General features: G+C 35.3%; 1 protein-coding gene across 4 annotated transcripts in view; it reads left to right on the plus strand.

Moving 5' to 3' along the window:
• GPBP1 (GC-rich promoter binding protein 1) overlaps nucleotides 1-13,988 on the plus strand; it is a 73,255-nt gene extending 59,267 nt beyond the window's left edge. For all 4 annotated transcript variants that reach the window (XM_015072565.3, XM_053223154.1, XM_015072564.3 and 1 more), the window contains 2 exons: nucleotides 6,220-6,322; nucleotides 12,428-13,988. In XM_015072565.3, coding sequence (XP_014928051.1) covers nucleotides 6,220-6,322; nucleotides 12,428-12,586 — 262 coding nt within the window. In that variant the 3' untranslated portion in view covers nucleotides 12,587-13,988. The remainder of the gene's footprint in view (nucleotides 1-6,219; nucleotides 6,323-12,427) is intronic.
• Nucleotides 13,989-18,315: the final 4,327 nt, after the last annotated feature.

Here is an 18,315-nt window from a genome sequence, read left to right on the forward strand (position 1 = left end):
TGTATCTATAGATTTGCCTTTGCTGGATATTTTATAGAAGTAGAATCATACTTTGGTGTTTTATGTCTGGTTTCTTTAAGTTAGCATATGCTTTCAAGATTCATATTGTAGCATGTGTCACTATCTTTATTCACAGTGCACTATATGGTTCTATCACATTTTGTTCATTAATTTTAATGAGAATTGAGTTGTTTGTACTTATTGATGATGCTGAACATTCATGTACAAGTGTTTGTACTGACATGTTTTTAGTCCTTTTGGTGGTAGATATTGGGAGTGGAATTGATATGTTTAACATTTTGAGACTGCCAAACTATTTTCCAAAATGACTGTACTGTTTTACATTCTCATCAGCATTATATGAAGGTTCCAGTTTCTCCATATTCTCACCAACATTTGTTACCATCTGCCTGTAATTTAGCCATTCTTTTTTTTTCTAATTTTTTTTTTTAAGTTTTATTTGAGAGAGATAGCACAAGTGGGTAGCCGTGAGATCATGACCTGAGCTGGCCCCTAGAGTCAGATACTTAACCAACCGAGCCATCTAGGTATCCCTAATTTAGCCATTGTAATGGAAATGAAATGAAGTGCTATCTTTTTGTGGTATCTTTAACATGTGGATAATAAGAGGTATCTTTAATACGCATTTCCCTTAAAACTGACAGTGATGAACATCTTTTCAAATACTTATTAGCCATTTGTATGTCTTTTTTGAAGAAACTTCTGTTGAAATAAGTCCTGAATCATAGGCATAATTTGCAGGTATCTTTTCCCATTGTGAGTTGTCTTTTCACTGTCTCAGTGGTACTGTTTGAAATAAAAAACTTTTGATGAAGCCCTTTTACCAATTTGTGTGTGTGTGTGTGAGAGTGAGTGAGTGAATGTTTGTCCTGCCTCCCCCCTTACTCTCCCGGCCTTCCCATAACTCTATAGTTAAGAACAGGTATTTTTTGTAGAAATTCCTTACCCTTCATGTGGTCTTGAAATAAACCACATGGTTTAGCATTAGTAAATGAAAGATTTGTGGACTTCTGCTTAATTGCTTTTGATTGTTTTGTTTTAATTTTAAAAGAAGACTTTAGTTGTGTTACAGAAATATACTTCAACTGATTTAACTCCTCCGTAAAGGGAGAAATTATGGCACCAAAACTTAAGCTCTTCTGCCATAGATACTAGGATTATTTTAGATTACTGTTCAGTCTACAGTTTTCATTTTTATAAGCTTGATTCCATACATATTTATGCAGTTTGCCAATACAACTTCTAAAGCAAGAAAATGCTAATATATGCAGTTGTATCATCATGTATTAGTCTGCAACTGCTTTGTGTAAGATGAAATTTAAAAAATTTTGTTTATTTTATTTTGAGGGGGAGAGACAGTTGGGCCGGAAGGGGCAGAGAGAGAGAGTGAGAAATTCCCAAGCAGACTCTGTGCTGTCAGCAGAAAGTCCCACGAGGGGCTCGAACTCAGGAACCTGCAGATCATGACCTGACCCAAACAAAACCAAGAGTCTGACGCTCAACTGACTGAGCCACCCAGGTGCCCCAGTTGTCAGGTTTCATTATATCATCAAGATAGTTTGAGTGGCTCCAACTGATAGATTTGTGGTATCATGACTTGAGCAGAAGTCAGGAGCCAGACATCTAACCAGCTGAGCCACCCAGGTGCCCTTGAATTGTTGTTGACTAAAAATTCTTAACACCTTCTGGGACCAGGCTAAGTGTCAAGTGATACTTGTTAACTGCCTTAGTGATCAACTTGACTTTGTGTTTGGTTTAATGCCATTTCTCAGAGAATTTCATTTAATTCTAAGACAAGGGGAAGTAGGCTATACCTACTGTGGAATAACTTAAAAATTTATATTAAAAGACTCCTTTAAGTCTTTGGTCTTTTTGGCCCAGTTCATTATTATTTATTGTCCTGATGATTTTGGTTCCCTTTTACCAAAGTATGTTCTGCTCTTTTTAGATGCAGCTGTAACTATTGTATATTAGAATACAGGCATTTGTTTTGATTTTTATAATCCCATACTAACTTGGACTTCATTTTTCCTTAAAATAATTTAATTGGCTGATGATAAATGCAAATGCCCTTTTGATGAGAGTTAATTTAGCTAGATAAATTTCGAGCTGACTTAACTGGGTAATATCTATAAATTTCCTTGTTTGGGCAAACTATATATTATTACTGTACATTTAGTATGAATGGATCAGTAACTACACTTTTTATTCCCACCCCAGTTGTAGAATTCCCGTTTACCTCATACTATATAGATTGTGACTGAGATTAGGCTGAGTAATGTCTGCAATGTCCTGTGATGCAGAAAATAATAGTAAGCATTAATTCCTTTTTTAGAAGATAGGCATAAGTAGACATTCCAGTATTTTTTCCCATTATTCTAGTATATCATCTTATATACCCCCTTTGAAGCTACTGTTCTGTAGTATAGGTATAATTTGTGACACAATTTCTCTATCAGGGATCCCTCTCTCTGTTTCTCTTTTATAAGTAGTGCTGGTGCGATCATCCTTGTATTTATATCCGTAAACATTTGTATAAGTGTGTATAAAACATTACTAGGAATGAAGTTGATTGGTCACATGGGCACACCTAATTAGACTCTGCTTTGTTAGTACCCAAAGATGTTTTTTCCACTTTCCATTTTTACCAGTAGTCCTTTAAATATTTCTACTCAGTTGATAGAAAAGAAGTCTTGTCCATAGAAAGGAAAGTATACAAACCAGACGTTCTAATGATAGTAAAAGATGAGTTTTCTTTTAGGGGAGATACAGTATAGGCGATAAAATAAAAGTAAATTATTTACCTATAAAATCTCTTAAGACTGTGGTAAAAAAAAGTTGAAAATTAATGCCTTTTGGTTTTTATATATGCCTTCAGTATTTTGTAGCAAAAGAAAGTTGAGCCATACTTGTTTGAAAATATTCTTGATAACCCCGATACCTATAATGAGTGTTTTAATTTTAACACTTCACTATTATTTCTTCATTTGCAGACCTATTTAGTGTAGGAAGTATTTTGGTGGTTTCTTTGATTCATGAAGACTCTGGGAAGAGAGATTTGAAGTTCCACACCTCAATACAGTTTGGTCCTCTGGTGGTGATTAACAGGAGAAAATGGAGAGAATAGGGTTTAGGAACCAAGCTAAATAGAGCAAGAAGAGAACATTCTAAATTGGAATAAGCTGTAGCGGGGATGGGTGGGAACCCATGCTGCATAAGGAGATTATCAATGATGACTACTTAAATGAATATTTCATTATATATATGTCTTTTTTTTAAGATCTAATATTATTTTGTGGAAATGTTGTGTGTTCTAAAAAGAATTCCAAGTCAGTAAAAAGAAGTAAACCTACTACTACTTTGGAAACATTTTAACTTTTTAAAATGTTTATTCATTTCTGAGAGGGTGAGTGGGGGAGGGTCAGAGGATCCCAGGTGGGCTTGGTGCAGTGAGCCCAATCCAGGGATTGATCTACTGAACCTTGAGATCATGACCTGAGTGGAAGCCAGAATTTTTTAGCTTGAGTTTTCTTTCTGCTTAATATAGTATATGTTGTGTATGTGTTCCACAGATAATATATTAATACATTTTTTAGGTAACAAAGTTAATGGCTTCTTCTAGATGTGGGGTTTTATTTCTTTGAAAAGGAGGGTATTTCTTTTCCATGGCTTTAGATTTCCTATAAACTTTGGTTCTTAAGTTGTGTGCATATTAAGTACTTACATTAATTGAATTTAACAAACCAGGTGTCAGCGATACAGATCACAAGGATGAAGACTGTGTTGCTCACATGTGTAAACTAAAATATAAAATGAAAAGTTATAGAAAATGTAAAATAGGAAAAATACGGTATTTTTAATTTGGTGTCAAGTTTCTTAATTACTTTTTTAAGTTTATTTATTATGAGAGAGAGAGAGAGACAGTGTGAATGGGGGAAGGGGAGAGGGAGAGAGAGAATCCCAAGCAGGGTCTGTGCTGTTAGAACAGGGCCACATGTGGCGCTTGAACTCAGAAACTGTGAGATCATGACCTGAGACAAAACCAAGAGTTGGATGCTCAACCAACTGAGCCACCCAGGTGCCCCAGTTGTCAAGTTTCAATATATCATCCAGATAGTGAAGATAGCTTGAATGTTAGAGGGGGTAATTGTTGTTAAAAGCATCAAATGAATTAGCACAAATGAGTGCCGGAGAAATTCAGGGGGAGTTTGGGGTAAATCTCATAGCTTGAGTACCAGTCAGAAAGTTGTAATTCAGAGCTAAATTAAATCTTTAAAGGTGAAACATTATCTTATTAATGTGGATAACTGGATAGTCATTTTGGAAGAAGAGGGTATGAAGGGATGTTTAGGGTTGAATACATAACCTCATTTGTTTTAGGAGCAAGGAGTGGAGTATCTTGACAGGAGAGTATAGTCCTTAATGGAATTAGAGATGATGTTGAAGAGGCAGGGCCTTCCAGATTAGTCAAGCACTGTCATTGCTTCAGATGAAGAAATAGCTCAGGGAAGTGAAGGAATTTACCTTTGTTCTTTACCTGTTTGTGGCCCAAGTCTTCTGCTTCTAAACCTATGCTTTTTCTAATGTAAGGAATTTGAATTTGTGGTCATGGTGTTAAAGTTAAGGAGTTTGTTCTTGAGGAAGTGGAAAGCCATTAGAAACACTTAGTATGTAGTTATTGTGAAAGTGGTGTAAGGGTGATTTGGTAGTAGTTTGAAAGAGCACAAGGAGAAACGCTAATGAGAAGTAAAGGTACAAATTACAGTCACAGTATATTCCTAACTGTGGGGAAAATTATTTGTTTTGAAAGCTATTTCAGGAACAGTTAACAGTTACACCCTCTGGAAGTGGAAAGATGTGAGAATGGACATTTAGGAATACTTGTCTTTTATACAGTTTGAAATGACTTGTTTTGTTTGCATTATTGTTTGGTTAACATGCAGTTTTTAATAGTGAAACAAGTGAGTATCTAGCAAAAGTAGTTAGATTGCTTTACCAATCTAAATATGTAGACTCTGGACTGGATGGCATTGGGAATGAAAATACCATTCCACAGGGAAGCCATCTAGGTTAAAGAGTGAAGACTGTGTTGGAAAAGAAGTGTTAAGTGATTAAAAGGATAGTAATTAACGATGATTATGACATTTTGGTCTAGAGGGTTTGGTACAGTATATACTAACTTGGGAAGCTGGAAACCAGAATTCTGTTTCCTTCTTTGCTGTCAGGTAGGCAAATTATTTTACTTCAGTGATCTTGATCTTTTTACATGTAGAATATGAGTGTAGTGTTAAATTGTATTCAGATTCTCTGAACATTGATATTCTGAGATTATTTGAAAAGGTACAGGACTCTTGTGGCAGGCTCAAGTTGAAAGATGGGTAGTCATAGATAGAGTAACAAATATTTAAGAGACATAATTATTAGAAAACAAATTATTAACAGACCAATACATACTATATATATATATATAAGAGGCTGAAACTTTGAAATTGTTGAGTCAGATGCATCAGCTATGACTATGGTGGTGGTGTTTACCTGAGTGGAGAAAGTGGTTGGTTCCCCCTCTCTCCCCTTTCGGATTCTCTTTGCCTAAGATGGAGGTATTTTCTTTAAAACATGGAAGGAAAAGAGAATAACCTTATGATTTTACTTATTTGGATCCTAGTTAAGAGTGTTTAAAAAAGTTGTCTTTCTGTTATTGTAGAGCATAATGCCAGTTTCAAATTGAATTATGTGTTAAGGTTGATTACAGGTGGTATCAACAGAAAAATACAGTATAAAATGCAAAGTAGGGGGTTACATAACTCAGTCTTTTGTCTTCAAAGTAAAAAACTTAATGAGTAGCTAAGAATGTGATGGATTGTTGTGGTGTTAAGGAAAATGAGGAGTATTGCTTTTACTTTTAGTGTAAGAATTTAGCAAAATTTTTTCAGTGTCTAGAGACCCTTTTGCAAATTTCCAGCCTAGAGAACCTCTGACAACAAGGTAAAGCAATTGTGCAATTTATTCTGAAGCTTATTGGGGTTTAACCTTACTGGTTCATTTTCAGAAAGATTCAAAAACAGAGTAAAAAGGCTCTTTATGTATTTTGAGGACTGTGTGTAATGGATCTGGATGGTGTTTTCTTGCACATAATATAAGTGGAATTATCTTACTTGGGAGAAGCTCTCATTTACTTATTTCCTGTCCTCTTTTCAGATTATTAAAGGAGATGGGCTGGCAAGAAGACAGTGAAAATGATGAAACGTGTGCTCCCTTAACTGAGGATGAAATGAGAGAATTCCAAGTTATTAGTGAACAGGTAAGAGGACCTGAATCATACAGGTTCATTTTAAATTGCCTTTTCTTAATGAGAACAACATATTACATTAAGCATTTTTTAAGTAATTTCCTACTTAGGAATTTATTAGCCATCACAGCATAGGTCAGACTGCACTGACAATGTGGAGCTCTTTGTGAGACTCCGTCACGGACTGCGAGATCATGACCTGAGCCAAAACCAAGAGACAGAGACTCCCCAGGCACCCCGGAATTGCTTTTGTTTTAAACAGGTCTGCATTGCTTGGGAATTAGTGTAAATAATATGTCTATGATTTGTTATGTTCCAGACTTTTTTTAAAAAATAGTATAGGGATAAAAAATAGAAAACATCAGTAGCTTCCCAGATGGCTTCACCTTTTACCTTTTCCTTACATAAGAATATTTAATGCTCTAACACATCCTGGTTTTTTTTTTGTCTCCATAGTTTCCTTTTTGAAAGAGTATTAGGAAATGTTTGATAGAATTGGAATTGCTAGATCATATGGTCATCTGTGTTTAACTTGAGGAACTACCATACTATTTTTCCACTGTAGCTATACCATTTTACATTCCCACCATTGGTGCTCAAGAATTTGTTTGTTTATGGTTAGTAGCTATCCTAATGGTTGTTAAGTGGGTATCTCTTTGTGGTTTTGCTATGCACTTCTGTATTGGTTAGTTGATGTTGACTCTTCATGTACTTACTGGTCATTTGTGTATCCTCTTGGGAGAAATGTTTATTCAAGTACTTTGCCCATTTTTAAATCAGGTTGTTGCTGAGTTGTGGCATTTCTGTATGTGTTGTGGATTTTCAATCTTGTATGATTTACAAATAATTTTCTCATACTCTGTAGTTTGCCTTTTTTACTCTTTGGATTGTATTCTTTGATGCAAAGAAGCTTTAAATTTGATGTAGTCCAGTTTATCTCTTGTTTTCCATTAGTTTCCTGTACTGTTATTGTCATATTCCAGAAATTATTGCCAAACTTAATGTCATGAGTGTTTTCTTCTTATTGTTTTGTAGTTTTGGTTCTTACATTTAGATCTTGGATCCATTTAGTTAGTTTTTTGTTTGTGTTGCAAGGACTACCTTAATTCTTTTGCATGTGGATATCTCAAAACTTTGTCAAAAATCATTTGAGTATGCATTGTTTCTTGAACAACACAGGTTTCAACTGCCTGTGTCCCATTTTATATGCACATTCTTCACAGTAATATACATGTATTTTCTGTTATGATTGTCTTAATTTTTTTTAGCTTTATTATAAGAGTACTATGTCTAATATATACCATACAAAATATGTTAATTGACTTTTTGTTATCTGTAAGGCTTCCAGTCAACAATAGGCTATTAGTAATTAAGTACGGGGAGTCAAAAGTCATACATGGATTCTCAGCTGTGTTAGGAGGGGAGTTGTTGCTCCTAACCCCTCCTGCATTGTTCAAGGATCGACTTGATGGGATTTATATATGAAATCCCATATGAAGGGATTTATTTTTGGGCTTTCTGTTCCATTGGTCTTTGTTTTAAAAAAAAAAAAATTTTTTTTAATGTTTATTTTTGAGAGAGAGAGAGAGAGACAGAGCTCAAGAGGGGAAGGGCCAGAGGAGAGGGAGACACAGAATCTGAAGCAGGCTCTGGGCTCCGAGCTGTCAGCACAGAGCCTGATGCGGGGCTTGAACCCACAAACTGTGAGATCATGATCTGAGCTGAAGTCAGACGCTTAACCAACTGAGCCACCCAGGTGCCCCATTGGTCTTTGTTTTTATGCCAGTACCACATTGTTTTGATGATTGCAAGTCTGTAATAAGTTTAGAAATCAGAAAGCATGAAACCTCCAACTTTGTTGTTTTTAAAGATTGTTTTGGTGATTTGGAATCCCTTGAGATTCCATATGAGTTTTGAATGAGTTTTACTGTTTCTGCATAAAATACCTTTGGGATTTTGCTAGGGATTGCATTGAACCTGTAGATGGCTTTGGATGTAATATTCACATCTTAGTAATAGTCTTCTAACCCAGGAGTATAGGATGCCTTTACATTTATTGGTCTTTTTAAAAATTTTTCAGCAATGATTTATATTTGTCTTGTGGAAATTTTTTGCTTTCTTGGGTTAAGTTTATTCTTTACACTTATTCCTAAGTATTATCTTTTTAATACTATGGTAAATAGAATTGTTAATTTCCTTTTCAGATTATTTATTGTTACAGAAACACAACTGACTTTTGTGTATGGATCAGTATACAGCTTTGCTATTTTTGTTCACAGTTTTTGTGTGGAATCTTGAGGGTGTTCTACATAAAAGGTCATGTCATCTGTGAACAGATAATTTTACTTATTTTCCATTTTTATATTTCTTCAGAATTTAAATTTTTTATTCAGAAGTTCTTACTGAGCCATGTGTTGTTCACAACATCGTTGTGAAGTTAATGATGGGTGATAGTTGTGAAGGGTTTTTGGTCAAGTTTATTGTACTATATATTTTACATATAGAAGTTTGACTTTAAGTGTATGGTTGGCTGAGTTTTTACAGGTGTATATAGTTGTGTAAACCATCATCTGTTTTTGCATTCAGTTCTTTTACTTCCAGTTCCAGTCCCTGGCGGACGTTGATTTGTTTTATGTCACCATAGCTTGCTTCTAGAATGTTTTTAGTAATTGAACCAAGCATTAATTATATAGTCTTAGATTTGGCCACTTTCATGCTTTTGAAACTCACCCATGTTTGGTGAGTTACTAGTCCATTGTATGGATTTACCAGTTTGTGAATCTCTCTAAACAATTTGTTCTGAACTAGGAAAAGGCCATCAAGAGAAATCTACCAGGTGCTGTAACCTCGTGATAAGTACAAGGTAGTAGTTTCAAAGAATACAAATACTGTCTGACTGAGATAGTTGGCTTTAAACATTGTCATAACTGGGGCAGGTAGAGAAAATCTTACTAAAAATGTGGTAATAAAATATGACATAAGAATTTTGTGCATACTGTATGTTGGAGAGCAGTGGCATGTAAGTATAAATTTTTCGGAACCGATGATAAGGACGTGGATACGTATGTTAATACGATATTAACGATTACCTCTCATTTGACATGTAGATGCCTGAAAAATCATTAGGGCTTGATACTGCTAATAAAAGGATTTATATTTTATTTGATAACATAGGAGCATCTGATTTCAAGCTCCTGTTTTTAAATTTCTCAAACACCAAATAATCACTATGCCCGAGATGTTATGGACTTTACGTAGATGAGCTTCTTCATAGAGTGACAATTAAATGAGGGTAAGAAGTGTTCCCACATAAAGCAGAATGTGATAGTTTTCAAAATATTTAAGGTGAGGGCAAGAGAGAGAGGGAGAGCCAGCATGCGTGCATACGTGTCATGTAAATCCATCAGATGTTTCTTGAGTGCTTACTGCATGCCAGGCCCTGACCTAGAATGGAAAACCACAAGATTTTTGCCCACATAGAACTTCTATTCCTAGGATTAATCTAGGCATTAATTCCAGTTGTATTTTGGGAGAGTGTATCTGAGGAGTTGGATTTGAATTGGCCTTTGACAGGTAAGATGAGGGAATGACATTCCTTCTGCAAGGCGTGAACAAAGGCAAAAAGAGTAGAATGTATGTTGGGATTCACAGTTCTTGGAGCATGGGGCAGAAAAGTTATTAATGAAAGATTATGGTAACAGTAATAGGGTAAGTGTTAAGTCCTGGTTTATTCTAGGGAATCCTAGTTTGTTATTCTGCTGTAGTTAGTAATAGCAAGTGCTCACTTTCATTCTCAAAAGTGCTCTTATTTGAATAAGTTACATGGCCTTCTAATTTAAGTAAAATTATATGAACTCTTTTTAAAATTAAAAAAAATTTTTTTTTTTTAATTTTTGAGACAGAGACAGAGCATGAGCAGGGAAGGGGCAGAGAGAGAGGGAGACACAGAATCTGAAGCAGGCTCCAGGCTCTGAGCTGTCAGCACAGAGCCTGATGCGGGGCTTCAACCACGAACTGTGAGATCATGACCTGAGCTGAAGTTGGATACTTAACTGCCTGAGCCACCCAGGCGCCCCAAAATTATATGAACTTTTAATGTCTTCTAGCTATTGTGCTAAGTGTATTTTTATAGCATTTGTATGAAGTAGGTACTGATAGTAGTCCTGTATAGATGATGAAACTAAGGTGCACAGAGGTTGTGTAATTTTCTCTCGGTGGTAACAGTTTATTAGTAGTAGAGTTGGAAGTTGAGCCCAAATCTGGCTGATATCGTATTCTGGGAGTTTAATCAAGATACAAGGTTGGAAAATACATTGGGGTCCTGTTATAAAGGTGCTTGTATGCCATGCCAGAAGTATAGATTGTGTTCTATGATTAGAAAGTTCTGAAGGTTTTTTAGGGATGTGAAACAGTCATTTGTACATGAGGAAGTACAGGTGTAGTGTGAAGTGTACCCTGGAAAACTAGAATCAGGATGATCAGTTGGGAATATATTGTAGTAATTAGAGGAGGGATAAATGAGGGCCTAAAGTAGAGGAATGATAGTAAGAAATGGTCTTCATGAGACTAAGATCTGAAATAGAATCAGCAGGATTTGAAATTTCAACCTATGAGCCGACTATTGTTTGATTATCAACAGAAATAAAGGAGATTTTTAAAAAGAACACACTAAGATGTTCTTGGGGCCAGTGCAGACATTTAGAGAAAATACGTGTATTTTTGTTTTTTTTATCACCAATATTCTGCAGCTGATTGCAAGGTGTGGTAAGATTAGGCAGCGTTGATGATAACTATGTGAAAAGCAAGGATAGAACTTTGGGGGATGGGAAAGGTGTACCTTTAAAAAAGGGACAGAGTGTATTTGTAAATTTGTAATCATCACAGTGGCTGAGAATACCAGAGGATACATACATAGGCCTTGGCTTTTCTCAGTAAAGATGGTAGGAGGTTATTTGTTCAAAGTGAAGGGGAAGGTAATTTTAAGATAAGTTCAAACTGTAGAATTTAGGTGGGAAAGAAAATCTATGGAAAATAGAGAATTAAATAGGGTAAAAGGAAAATTGAGGGCTAAGACTCTAGACTTGTTATCTCTTGTTTGTCAGGTCTGTAACAACAGTAGCTATGATGTAAGCAGCCCTTGTCATTTGGAACCTAACCTAATACAAATAAAAAAAAGAAGCCCTCTAGAGTGTCAAACTTAAAGACAGTTTCCAATAATATTATGTAGCTGGATTTGGTCTTATAGAAGGTTGTATTTAGGGATTTTGGTGTAAATTTCCAGTCTCTTTTTCCATTAAAGAAATTCAAAAGACCAGAGTTAATAGAGTATATGTTAGCACTATTAATTTTGTGTCTTTAAATTGCTTCCAATTTGGATCCCCCCCCCCCCCCCCCCGCCCATATGTGATCTTTGGACCCTGTTCTTATTTATTACCATACTAACCCTTTTATTTCTGATTTCTCATTTTCAGAAAGAAAAGACTAGTTTTTTCCCCCCAGTATCAGAATGTCTTCGGTTAAGCAAAGGGTTCTATTTGATTTTGTTATTTTGTGCACCTTAACTTGAATACTTAGTACTGGAATAGTTAGTATTCTTCTAATTCTGCAAAGTGTGAATAAAGCGGTTTATAGGGTGTGTTAATAGCCTAGTTTGGTCAGAATAATAAAAACAGCTAAAGCTTTAATGGCTGCTGATTATTTTCTGGTTAACATCTGAAGGTATTTATTACAGCTTTCACTTAAGGAAATGAAAATTTGGGAATGCTTATTAGTACCTTAACAAGTGATAGTGGCACTCACCCTGTCTGTATCTACAATCCATGTTCTTTCTACTATGCTAATACACACTAATTTTACTTATTTTTTGGTTTGATAGATGTTAATTGTGGTTCTCTCAAAGGTAAAGGTTTATTCCTGGGAAATATTTTTTAGTACAGTTGGATCAATTACCTATATTTAACTAGTTTTTCAGAAATGATACCATCTGGGATTTTCAGGGTAGAATACAATTTTATTAATATATTCATGTTAACTTTGAATTATTACAGTATTTTTAATTTAGAAGTTACCCCTGGAGGATAGATTGTTTATTGAATTTACTTATTTTTGATCTTTTAGTTACAGAAGAATGGTCTGAGGAAAAATGGTATTTTGAAAAATGGCCTGATCTGTGACTTCAAGTTTGGACCCTGGAAAAACAGCACTTTCAAACCCACTATTGAGAATGATGACACAGAGACAAGTAGCAGTGACACATCAGATGATGACGATGTGTGAAGGATTTCCTAACAGCTTTAGAAATTTTAGTGTGATACATCTCTCATGCAGTTTGGGGTGAATTGTAAAAATGAAGAACTATAATTTATGTAGTAAAATACCCCATTAGAAGATGATTTTTTTGAGGGACTTCACTATGAAGAAAACCAAGAATGTTGTGTTGGGCTGTGTTGAACATTATTTCTTTGTAAATGAATGTTGTAGAAATGAGGACTTTGGTTGATCCAACATTGACTATCTTCATCACTGCAGCATTTCTCTGACTAGCAATGTGACGATGTAACAAATGAGATTTTCTCATTTAATAATAAAAAATTGTGTAATGTTTTGCAAAGCTTCTGTCTTAAAATGTCCAGGTCTTAAGAAAAAAGGCAGCTTACACTGTTTGCTTGCAGAGTCATATCTTTTCGTACAATGGAAATCCTCAAGTCCACTTTGTGCCCCCCCCACCCCACCCCCAAAGGACAATGTAGCATGTTGGCTAAAACTGGAGCAAAGTGCACTAAAACATTAATTTCCTGAACTCAAGTGTTGTACTAGTCACCTTTTAAAACATAAATTGCTCTTTAGCCATTTGTAGTTCAGTAAACTTTACAGGAAAGACTTGACACACTTTCTTCCAAATTTTAAGAGACAATTTTCAAGAATTTTATTTGGGTGTGTTGTCAGACCAGGACTTTCAGACTTGATGGAAGAGTCTTGTGGGAAAACTTATTTTGATAAATTATTACACATGCAGAAAAACTGATCACACTGACTGGATCTGTCCACACATGGAAAATAAACTGGATTTTCAGAAGATTGTCGTTCTCTGTAGTGTTCAAGGTATTGGTGTCTAAACACAATGTGCTTTATTTACTTATTAAAACAAAGTTATACTTTCTTTATTAAAGATAGTGATTACTTTCTTAGTTTAGAAAAAGAAAGTTAATGGAAAATAGCCTTTTTATTATCAAATGCTTAACAAGTTTATTAAATGAATGAATGTTAAACAGTCACTTTATTTTTCACTTGCATATTAATTTTAGAATCATTTGTTTCATTGCTGACTGGAAGAGTAATTTGGCTCTGTATATTTGTATTTTGATTTTTCTGGTTTTGTTTACCTGCATTTGCTTTTAGCTTCCCTCATCCCATTTCCATCCATGTTTAAATATATGTTGATTGTAAAGAGTGTAATCTCAGAGCAAAAATGTAGGTTTTAGGTCAGGTTAAGCTAATTCTCAGAGTTTTTTCATGTTTTAAATTGTATTTTCTCAGAAGGCTGCAGTGTTTTTTGCTGTTTCTACCTCAGGATCCTGCCCAGACCCCCCCAGCTTTCAACAGAAGCCAGATTTTTTGTTCACACTGAGACTGATAGTGATGGGGAAATTAAAAAAAAAAAAAAAAAAAAAAACAACAACACAGTTTTACCCCACAAAACCCAGAGGATGAGTTAGAGTGGTAACAAAGTGTTAGATCTAGCTTAAAGTTCTCTTTTAAATTACTATATAATATGCCACAATGCAATCTAGTCATCAAAAGTTAAATGTAGTGTTATGGCCACAGAAGAACTAGAAGTATGTTTTGACAAAGCTCTGTCAGTATCACATATTGAATGTTTGGGACTCTTAGATTGCACCATTTGGTTAACAGATTAATGAAATCTATCAGATGGAAAATGTATTTGGTAACAACATAAGCTAGAAGGGACCTGAGAAATTTGGTTTACATTAAAATCTACCTGTGTCCACGGAATAGCTTTCAGGAAAGATTTCTTAAAAATGTTCTGGCATTTTCTGCTTTATATTCAGATAAAATTTTTTTTGGCCTTAATTCTCATTTATCAGTAGTTAAGTAATGTTTATCGTGCATTCACACATTGATAAAGAATGTGTTTAGTAGTTTACCTTTTATAAGCATGGTAAGATACGGTCGTGTGGTTATTCTACTTATTAAATGATAGCTGCAACAAGTTTGGTTACTGAGCTGGTGGATCCATACACATGTATTTCAATAGAACCATTAAAGCTTAGCATAATTTTAACTTGCTGTCTGAATAATGGGTAGGTAGTAAACAGTTTGGACCATAATTGAAATGGAGTTCACCAGCACAGAAACTAGTTCAACTGTACATCTGATGTGGAATTGTTGAACTCTGAAATCGATCAGGGAGGTATGAAAAAAAAGTACTTTGGGCCGCTTCATACTCAGTTTCTCTGTAGCAGGTTATTTTTTTACAAACCACTTATTAAAGTATAACTTGACATAAACTACACATTTAAAGCATATAATTGGATAACCTTTGACTTGTGAAACCATCACTGCAATCAAGGTAGTGAACAATATATGTCACCCCCAGAAGGTTTTTGGTGTTCCCTCCTTTGTAATCCTTCTCTGTTACTACTACCTCCCTGCTCTCAGCTACCCCTGTTTTTTGGTATGAAATGTAATTAATGAACAAAAATCTTATGGTAATGGGTTTAAAATAGCATTTCAAAAATTGTATCTTATTTGCTTTATATTAAGATAAGGATTAGAATAATTTATATTTCCATAAATATTTCTATTGAAGTTGAAATAAATGTAGAAGTGTTAACCTAAAAATAATATTGATTTGATAACATCAGATTTGTATTAACTATTAAAATTCACTGTCTTGAAGGGCCTGATTCCTATATACAAATACTTTTAAGTTCCTTTTACTAGTGTTTATTATATACTGTTGTTAAAATATGGTTATATGAACATATTTTAAACTTAGTAACATGTCAGAAATGACTTGTTTTTGACCACCCCCCCAAAACCTATAATTAACCTGATACCACATTCTCATTGCTCTGTAATCTACTCACAAGTTTTATAAAAGATGTTTGATTAAGAAGTACTCTTATTAGAATCTAGGTACCTGGATTAGGAAAGACACACCCTTTAGAAGTTTTTTTTTTTTTAAATGAGATTTTAATTTTATTTTGGCTTATTACATGATAAACTTAAGGCTATATGGCTTGGGCTATTTAAATAATAGGATATCACTATTTGAGAGCTGGATATTACTTTTTTTTTTTAAGGTTTTTTTTTTTTTTTTTTTTGAGGTTTATTTTTGAGAGAGGGGGACAGAGGATCTGAACCAGGTTGTGTGTACACAGCAAAGAGCCCTATGTGGGGCTGGAACTCATGAACTGTGAGATCATGACCTGAGCTGAAGGCAGATGCTTAACCTACTGAGTCACCCAGGCGCCTCAAGGCTCTTTAATAGTTCTGTTTCTGGAGGTTATAGTGGCCACCTAGCCATAGGGGATGGGTGGAGCATATCAAACAAATCTTTATTCTATTTTGCTATTTGATGATACTTCCTTGCTTTAGGACTGCATGCTAGAACTTAAAAAAATGATCCAAAAGACATACGATTGTTATAAAATATGGCACTTTGGGACACGTGGATCTGAAAAGTTTTAAGAGCTTGGAAAAGTGTAAGTCAGTACCTACTTTAAAAGGTTTTGTAATTGGGTTTTCCTTGTTAAGAGCCATAAATTGTGCAGTTAGTCATTTGATGATGTTTAATTTAGCCTGTAGTTTCGCTCCACTTACCCTTGGTATTTGTAGAAACAATCTGGCACAATGATTGAAGTTTATAGCATGTCGAATGCTAAGATCTTTTGGAAGGACACTTCTGTGGCATGTTCAATGCAATAGTATCCTATTGGTATGCATAAGAGCCCAAGGAGTAATGATTCCCAAACTTGTCTGTACATTGGTGTCACTAGGAAGCTTTAAAAAAATGGTGAATCTAACATATTGACAGGTAGTAGTATGGTGGAAATAGTCACACTTAGGTTTGAAAACTGACTTTGCACCTTAGGATCTGTGATTTTAATCCAGATACCTAATGCTTTTAGATGTTAATATCCTGAAGAGTTACTATGAGGACAAAAATCATGTAGACTACCTGATGTAAATCCTAGGCACACAGTAGCTGTTGTGTAAATTTTAGCTTCACTGCTTAATTAATTTTCTTCACTCCTTAACACCATGTTATTCAACATGAAGTCCAAGGAACATATAGTGTATCGTTTTAAAAGTACATGTTAGATTACACAGGCAGATCCTATTCTAATTGGTTGTATATGACAAGAAACATCTGGTTGAGTTCTCTGTGAACTAAAATTTAGCTATTTGAGTCTTTGCTTCATTTTTTGGCATTATCTTCAGCTATAAATTAAGCTTGATCTGATTTAGTATTTGAAGTCAGGTTCACCAGTTTCCTGAAATGCAATCGTTGTACTTTTAATGGTAAATCATGTCCTTGTGAACTAATTACAAAGATGGAGTTCAGTGCTTTCAAATCTTTAAGAATTGCATTCTACACATCATGCTTTTTGTGGAAATAACAGTTGTAAGCTCGAGTTTGACCAGCTACCTCCACTACATTTCTCTCTTTTTCCTTTTTCTGGGATGCTAAAATGAACAGATAATGGGCTGGTGAGTTGGGATGAAAGAGAACCTTTCTTTTGGCTTACCTTCTTTTGTTTTTAAGAGTGTGCTTTCGCGTAGGGGAGGAGCAGAGAGAGGGGGACAGAGGGTCTGAAGAAGGCTCTGAGAGCAGAGCACCCAATGCAGGGCTCAAACTCACGAACCATGAGATTGTGACCTGAGCCAAAGTTGGATGCTTAACTGACTGAGGCCCCCAGATGCCCCTTGGCTTACCGTTCTTAAATGGACATTATATTAATAGAGCAAGCTCAGTGAGACTAGGTGACGTTGTTGATTTGAAAATAGATTATAGGTGCCAGCCTTAGCATAAGAGGTTTATGATTCTGTAATGGCATTTTTATTTAGATGTAAGCATGCTTTTTCAATAGGGAATATACTTTTGTCATCAAAGCCTTAATTACGTTTTAGTGTTTAATGACCGAGAAAAGGGCAAACTGGCATGAATTGTAGTCATATTGCAAAATAGATAAAACCTATGTGTTGCAAAGTAAGAATAGAGACCATCTCTTGTGCCTAAAAAGAGGCATAGAGGTTTCATGCCACCTGTTAAGATGTATGCAGTTTAATTTTGAAAGATAGTTTCTCAGTTGGGTGTTGGCAAACTTTCTGTAAAGTCTATAAAGGGTAGACAAATATTTGTGCCCATATAATGTCTTGCAACTGCTCTGCATCTTGGCACAAACATAATACCTAAATGAATGTGTCTTTTGCAATGAAAATGGCCAGCTCGGGGCAGTAGTTTGGTGATACCTCTTCTAAATATTAAGGATCAAGTATCTATAAACTTTAAAGTGAAAGAGATGTGGTATTGGATCATTAAACCATTACCAGGATGATTTCTCAGTCTTAGAAATTGCTTAACTTAAATGTGTTTATTTATTTTAAAGTTTGTTTTGAGAGAGCGACAGAACCAATGGGGGAGGGGCAAAGAGGGAGGGAGAATACTAAGTAGGCTCCATGTGGTCAGTGCGGAGCCTGATGGCAGGGCTTCAACCCATGAACCATGAGATCATGACCTGAGCTGAAACCAAGACTGGGATGCTTAACCAACTGAGCCATCCAGGTCCCCCAAATGTTCATTTTTGAGAGTGAGCGGAGAGGAGCAAATGGGGACAGGGGATCTGAAGTAGGCATTGCCTTGATAGCAGGGAGCCGGATGTAGTTCTGAAACTCATGAACTGTAAGATCATGACCTGAGCTGAAGTTGGATGCTTAGCTGACTGAGCAACGCAGGTGCCCTAGAAATTGCTTAACTT

Source organism: Acinonyx jubatus, chromosome A1 (assembly GCF_027475565.1).
Source record: "Acinonyx jubatus isolate Ajub_Pintada_27869175 chromosome A1, VMU_Ajub_asm_v1.0, whole genome shotgun sequence".
Classification (NCBI taxonomy): domain Eukaryota; kingdom Metazoa; phylum Chordata; class Mammalia; order Carnivora; family Felidae; genus Acinonyx; species Acinonyx jubatus.